This window comes from Diceros bicornis, chromosome 18, assembly GCF_020826845.1.
Source record: "Diceros bicornis minor isolate mBicDic1 chromosome 18, mDicBic1.mat.cur, whole genome shotgun sequence".
In the NCBI taxonomy this organism is placed as follows: Eukaryota; Metazoa; Chordata; class Mammalia; order Perissodactyla; family Rhinocerotidae; genus Diceros; species Diceros bicornis.
In genome coordinates this window covers 10095284-10101996 of record NC_080757.1, presented here as the reverse complement: position 1 = coordinate 10101996, position 6713 = coordinate 10095284, and the positions used below count along the sequence as shown (strand labels likewise).

General features: G+C 44.0%; 1 protein-coding gene across 1 annotated transcript; it reads left to right on the top strand.

Annotated features, from left to right (window-relative positions):
• The first annotated feature begins 1490 nt into the window (after positions 1-1490).
• On the top strand, positions 1491-6423 carry ODF4 (outer dense fiber of sperm tails 4). Its single transcript, XM_058559269.1, has 4 exons — positions 1491-1911; positions 5388-5561; positions 5892-6026; positions 6218-6423. Exons 1-4 carry the CDS (start codon positions 1491-1493, stop codon positions 6421-6423), a joined length of 936 nt encoding a protein of 311 aa, XP_058415252.1.
• The last annotated feature ends 290 nt before the right edge of the window (positions 6424-6713 follow it).

Here is a 6713-nt window from a genome sequence, read left to right as displayed (position 1 = left end):
ATTTGCAGCCACTGATATGCAAGGATGCCTGCCAAAAACCTCTATGTTTTTGCTCCTTCTTTGTTTGCTAGTGAAAGAGTGCAAAACAATTAAAACGATAACTTAACAATAATAACTACCACTTCCTGGGAATTTACTATGAACCAATGAGTGCTTTTTGTTCTTTATCTTCTTCAGTACTGTACTCAAACCAAGTCTGAGACAAGTGTTACAGTCCCCGTGTTACAGATGAGTAAACTGAGGCCTAAAGAAGCTCTATGAACTCATCCAGGTTCACAAGGCTATTAAGAGGAAGGCCCATTATTCATCCCTTTGCCTGTTGGACCGTAAAGCCTGTATTCTTTTTTTTTTTTTTTTTTTTTTTTTTTTTTTGTGAGGAGATCAGCCCTGAGCTAACATTCGCCAATCCTCCTCTTTTTTTTTTTTTTTGCTGAGGAAGACGGCCCTGGGCTAACATCCGTGCCCATCTTCCTCCACTTTATATGGGACGCCGCCACAGCATGGCTTACCAAGCAGTGCGTCGGTGCGCGCCCGGGATCCGAACCAGCGAACCCCGGGCCGCCGCAGCGGAGCGCACGCACTTAACCGCTTGCGCCACCGGGCCGGCCCCTAAAGCCTGTATTCTTAACGACGTGTATCACTGTCTACACAAAATAAACCAGCTGTTGTGGGACTCAAACTCACATCCCAAATGGAAAGGCTTTCTCCTCATGAGAATTCCAGGGGCTAACTGAGGTCTGGAAGCCACTATGACCAGGCTACCACTAGTGACTCAGATTTATTTTCCTACAACCTAAAAGGGAGGTTAGAAAAACCTTCTCAGACTACGTGACACACGCCTACTCCCTCCTTACTCTATGTTCTCCCCCTTCTGGTGCTGAGAAAAAAAGAAGGGAAAAAGATAAAGAGAAGAAGGCAGGGAACGGCCACTGTTGACCGGAAGTGAGTAGAGGTGGGAGAGGAGTGAAGGGGCCAGGGGAAGCAGTGAGAAGGCTGATTACACCTTTGGAAGACATTTCCAGATGCTTTCCTGGGGACAAGCTCCTTCTCCCTCCTCCTGCTCCATCAGTGAGCATTTGGGGTTGGGGTTAGGGCAGAGGAAATGGGAAGAGAAAAGGAGACCCTCAAGACCATTGCTCTTAGGCAAAGGGAGATATCAGATCCACAGTTCTGAGCTGGGGCCTGAGGAGCAGGGTTATGAGAAAGAGTTGGAGCTGCAGCTGTGGGCCCCCTCCCCCATTTGACTGCCCCCCAGGAGCATTCCATGGCAGTTAGGGGCCCCGTCCTGCTGAATGAGAGTTTCCCTTCCAGATCCCAGGCCCTGCGGTGGCAACTGCTCTGCCTGATGAAAATATTTAAAAGATGAGGCACAACTGAGCACAGCAAAGGAAGGGGGAGATGGGGTGGAGGATGGAAGGGGAGATAGGGGCTGCTCAGGATGGGGACAGGAGACTTTAGAGTTGAGTTCGCTGAGTCAGGAGGAGAAAGCAATGAGCATCAGAAGTCTGGAAAGGAAGGGGAGGGCTGGGAAGCAGGATGAGGTGGAGGTGAGCCCAGGACAAGAAGAGGGGGTGCAGAACTCCGACTCTCTCCCTGGCAGTAGCAGACAGTTGCCCACAGAGCCGTGCACGGAGCCTCACAGGGACTCTTTGCTGCCTCCACGATGGAGAATTACACACAGCTCCTGCCAGCTGGCGCAGGTGTTGGCCTCAGGGCTCAGCCTGATGGCCTTCATCCTACTGCTGGTCATGGTCTTCTCCAAGAAATGGCTGTGCCTCTCTAGGAGCCGCTTCTACCAGCGCTGGCCCACGAATGTTAGCAACAGAATCTACACGTCGGCCCATATCATGTCCATGGGGCTCCTGCAGATCTGCAAATCCAAGAGCTGTTCCAACTCAGAGAATGGGAAAGGTGAGACCTTCCACCCCTCATCTCACCCTGGGCCTCCAGCCTGCCTTGGCCTCTATATCTGCACTCCCGTATTCTTGTCCCTACTTTGGTCATCCCCACTGTTGTGGCAAGCAAGATGGTTCCATTGGCACTGAGACCACCAACGATCATTTTTCCTCCCCTAGCCTGGCCAAATCGATTTGCCTGACCCAGTGGAAAGTGTCACTACTTTTAATAAGGCTTGGAGCCAAGTCTGTGCTTATACAAATGTTTTGAGGGGCAGGGACTCGCAGAGCATATGAATCACTCAATCACATAATTCACCATTATCCTGGGAGAAGAGCCTCAGCAAGGGGGGATTTCCTTCCCCTAGGCTTCCACACCCAGAGCTTTGGGAGGAGCCCCCAGAACGCTCTCCCCAGGCCCAGTCCCCACCATTGTTCTTCCCCTCTGCCGCAGGCTTTGCTTCTCTGGGCCTGCTCTGGGTTTCCACGGCTGGTTTCCTTGTTCCTTCCGTCTGGGCGTTCTTGCAGCCGCTGCAATCCCCATTCTTGTTAATCTCTTGCTATCCTCTCACCTCTCAGGTTTGGGCCTCTTTTCTCAGCCTTTGTGGAAAACCAGAGCTTTGGACCCCCATTTCCATTTCTTCACTCTTGTTAACATTTAAAAAAGTTACACAGCTATTATTTTCTTACACTACGAAAGCAATACATCCTTATTACAATAATCCTGGGGAAACAAAAGCTATCATTTATTGCACACTTATTCTATTTGCTCAGTTTAATCTTTGGTCAGTCCTAAGAGACAGAGAAAATTATTCTTATTTTACAGATGAGAAAATTGAGACTCAGATTAAGTACCTTGCCCAGGGTCATAAAGCTCTTAGGTTGAGCCACATGAAATGGCCAATATTTGATCTCTCTTCACCTACAAAAAGAGCAAATTCATATGGATCAACCAAATAATGGCAGGTTTAGAATTATAACTCAGGTGTGTCTGGCTCCAAAACTCTTTTAAGCAACCTTGCTCTATGGTTGCTACTCAAAGACAGCCACTAGTAGCAGTTTATTGAGCACTCAATTTTTCCAGGCTTTTTAAAATTATTATTATTAAACAAGTTTTGAATGATTTTTACATAGTGGTACTCATTCTTCATAAATAATTTTATATCTTTTAAATTATTTTTATAATTTATGTTATTTTAAAATTTATCTTTATGAGATATGATAAACTTCCTTTTCTTTGTTTTTTTTTGCTGAGGAAGATTCACCCTGAGCTAACATATGTTGTCAATCTTTCTCTCTCTCTCTCTCTTTTTTTTTTTGGTGACGAACTTTGGCCCTGAGCTAACATCTGTTGCCAATCTTCCTCTTTTTGCTTGAGGAAGATTGTTGCTAAGCTAACATCTGTGCCAATCTTCCTCCATTTTTTTGTATGTGGGACGCCTCCACAGCATGGCTTGATGAGTGGTATGTAGGTGTGTGCCCAGGATCTGAACCTGTGAACCCTGGGCTTCCAAGGTGGAGCACGCGAACTGAACCACTACACCACTAGGCCAGCCCAATCTTCCTCTTTTTGCTTGAGGAAGATTCGCCCTGAGCTAACATATGTGCCAGTCTTCCTCTGTTTTGTACCTGGGTCACTGCCACAGCATGGCCGCCGATGAGTCATGTAGGTCCGTGCCCAGGAACTGAACCCAGGCCACCAAAGTGGAGCATGCTGAACTTAATCACTAGGCCACAGGGCGGGCCCCAACTTTTCCATATTATAAGTGATTATAATTTTCAACTTAATAGATTTATCACCTTTTATTTGACTTTTATTTACCTATTCTTGGCAAATTTATTTCCAATTTCATTTTTGAGAAAAAAAGAGCAATGAAGTTTGTAATCATGAAGTTTTTTCTGTGTTTAGTATTAACTCTTTGGTATAGATTTCCCAAAGTGGGTTTATTGGATCAAAGAGTATAAATATTTAAGGCTCTTAATAAAATTTTCCATGTTGCTTTCAAAAAGTATGATAGCAATTTATGCTTCTACTAATAACGCATGAGAAGGCTTGTTTCATTATACCTTTGCCAGCAATGACTGTTAGCTTTAAATATATAATATATAATTTTTTCTGATTTAAAAAAAGTTATACAGTTATCGTGGAAAATGCAGAAAGTTTAAGAGAGAAAAATAAAAATCACCTAAAATTACCCCACACAGATATAATCATATTGACATTGCAATGGATTTACTTCCAGTCTTTTGTGTGTGTATATATATATAAAATAAATAAAAATATATATTTATTTTTATTTTTATAAATATATATATTTTTATTTTTTCAAAATTGTGATCATTCTACATGCTCTGTGTTGCAAACTGCACTTTTTGGTTGTAAGCATTTACTTATGTCATTAAATAATTATTCTATAACATCACCTATATTTAAAATTTATTTGATTGGTAATATACGAACAGAGTGAAAATTTTTAAAAATATTTTAAAAAATGACATAGTGAAGAGAATCTCCCACCTCTGGCTTCCAGGCTCCCTCCCCAGTTTCTCCTTTCTTCCTAGAGACATTCTATTCAGAGACAAGCATCTATCATACCATCATTTTTAATGAACACGTAATAATCCAATGTATGGGTACACTATAATTTATTTAACAAATCTCTTGTTGAACATGTAAATAACTCTGCAAAGAAGATCCCTGTGCATAGATTTTGGTGCAGATCTTGGATTATTTCCTTAACATAAATTCTAAGAAGAAGCATTGCTGGACCAAAGGGCCTTAACAATTTTGATTTTTTTTGATATTTTGTGCCAGGTCACTCATCAGAAAGGCCGCCCACCAGCAGTGTGTGAGAGCACCTTTTTCCTCTAAATCCTTTCCTACACTAGATATCATCAGTTTTGTTTTGATCTTTGCCTATTTGATAGATTTAAAAACCACATTTAATTTGCAATTCTTTGCGTTGAGCTTCTTGTGTTCATTGGACATTCACATATCTTCTTTTGAGAACTGCAGTTCAAGTTCTGTGCCCATTTTTTCTTTTTCTTTTTTTATAAATGTACTTATTTTTATTTATTGTTCCCCCAAAGCCCCAGTAGATAGTTGTATGTCACAGTTGCACATCCTTCTAGTTGCTGTATGTGGGACGGGGCCTCAGCACGGCCGGAGAAGCGGTGCGTCGGTGTGCACCTGGGATCTGAACCCAGGTTGCCAGCATCAGAGTGCGCGCACTTAACCACTAAGCCACGGGGCCGGCCCCTGTGCCCATTTTTTCTATTGAGGTATTTGCTTTCGTATGGTTGGGATTATCAAACAATCTCCATACCAAGAATCTTTGCCTATTTAATAAGTGAAAATGATATTTCATTTTTATCTCAAATGTGCATTTCTTTAATTATTAATGAGCTTGAACATTTTCTCATATTTGCTTATTTGATTATATTTTGTCTTTTGTGAATCCTTAGTTCATCTTGTTTTCTCATTTTCCCTAGACAGTTTTAAGCTGTGGACAAATCACCCAGTCTTTGGGGTGGCCAAGATAACCTTCTGCCTGGCGCTGGGGCTGGGCTTCGTCCTCACCATCTGGTTGCACCTGCCATACGTACCTGGTCTTCAGAGATTTCCCTCCTTTGGCTGGATTGGGACTGTCATGAGCTTCTGTGAAGGTGCCCCCTAGCTCTGGAAAAGGTCTTTAGTTTCTCCTAACACACATCTTCCTGGCACTTCTCCCTCTTCCCTTCTTTGGGAGTCGGGTAGGGGTTTTGTGGTGATGGGAGAACAGAACAGGTAGTCGTTGACTGAGAATTGAGTTCCATCATTTCCCAGTCACTGGAGACAGAGAAGTGAAGGGGGTGATTCCCATGAACCTCTGGCGCTGTGTTCTCTGTGTGCGCTGATGGGAGTTGTGGTTTTTGGCTCTAGCTCAGCAGATGAGAAATAGTCCCTATGGGGGATTCTTGGGTGAGAATAAGACCTCTCCGCTTCCTGTCTCCTAGTTACCTTCATTTTCTCCACCCTCATGTTGTTTCCTGTTAACGTCTGGCTATTCGAGTTGAAGAGGAATTTATCAGTCCCCATGGGCTGGAGCTATTTCATTGGTTGGCTGGTGTTTATACTATATGTCACCTGTGGTGAGTTGCCTAGAGGGCCCTGGGAAGGAGGGGACATGGGTGGTTCAGGGTGGAGAAAGTGTGGAGGGAGGGGGCTGTCAATCCCCAGGGATAGGTTCTTAGGGACTTATCTTCCCTTTGGCCTCACTCTGCTTCCCACTTTCCTCCCACTCTCCATCTTTCCTCTCCCCCATCCCCTTGTCCTTTCCCAGCGGTCCTCTGCTACTTCAACCATAAAAGTTTCTGGAGTCTGATTCTGAGCCGTCCCTCTGGTGCCGTGTCCTGCCGTAGCAGCTCCAGCTCAGCAGTTTCAGTTCCAGCAGTTCCAAGACTCTCTTTGAATAAGCAGGTTGTCTCACACACCTCTGTCAACCAGGAGGAAGTCCTGTATCCTGAGCAAAAGAAGCCACGTCTGTAACCTTTTCTGAAGTCTTGGCACCAAGTTCTGTCCATTCATCTGAATCCCTCTCCGCATTCCTCCCCACAACCCTTGAGGAATTAGAGAGGGAGGATTTTAGACCAGCTTTGCACTCCTCTTCCTTGTTCTTGCCTTGCCTACAGCTTGTGTGATGTGGAATAAATTCTCTTTTTTTTATCATGTCTAGCAATTGTTGAGACAAGACGGCAACTTGAAGAAGGAGAGAAAGGGAGAAAGAACAAGTTTGTTTCCCAGTTCTTCCTGCCTAGGAGCCTTTTGGCATCGTTTGG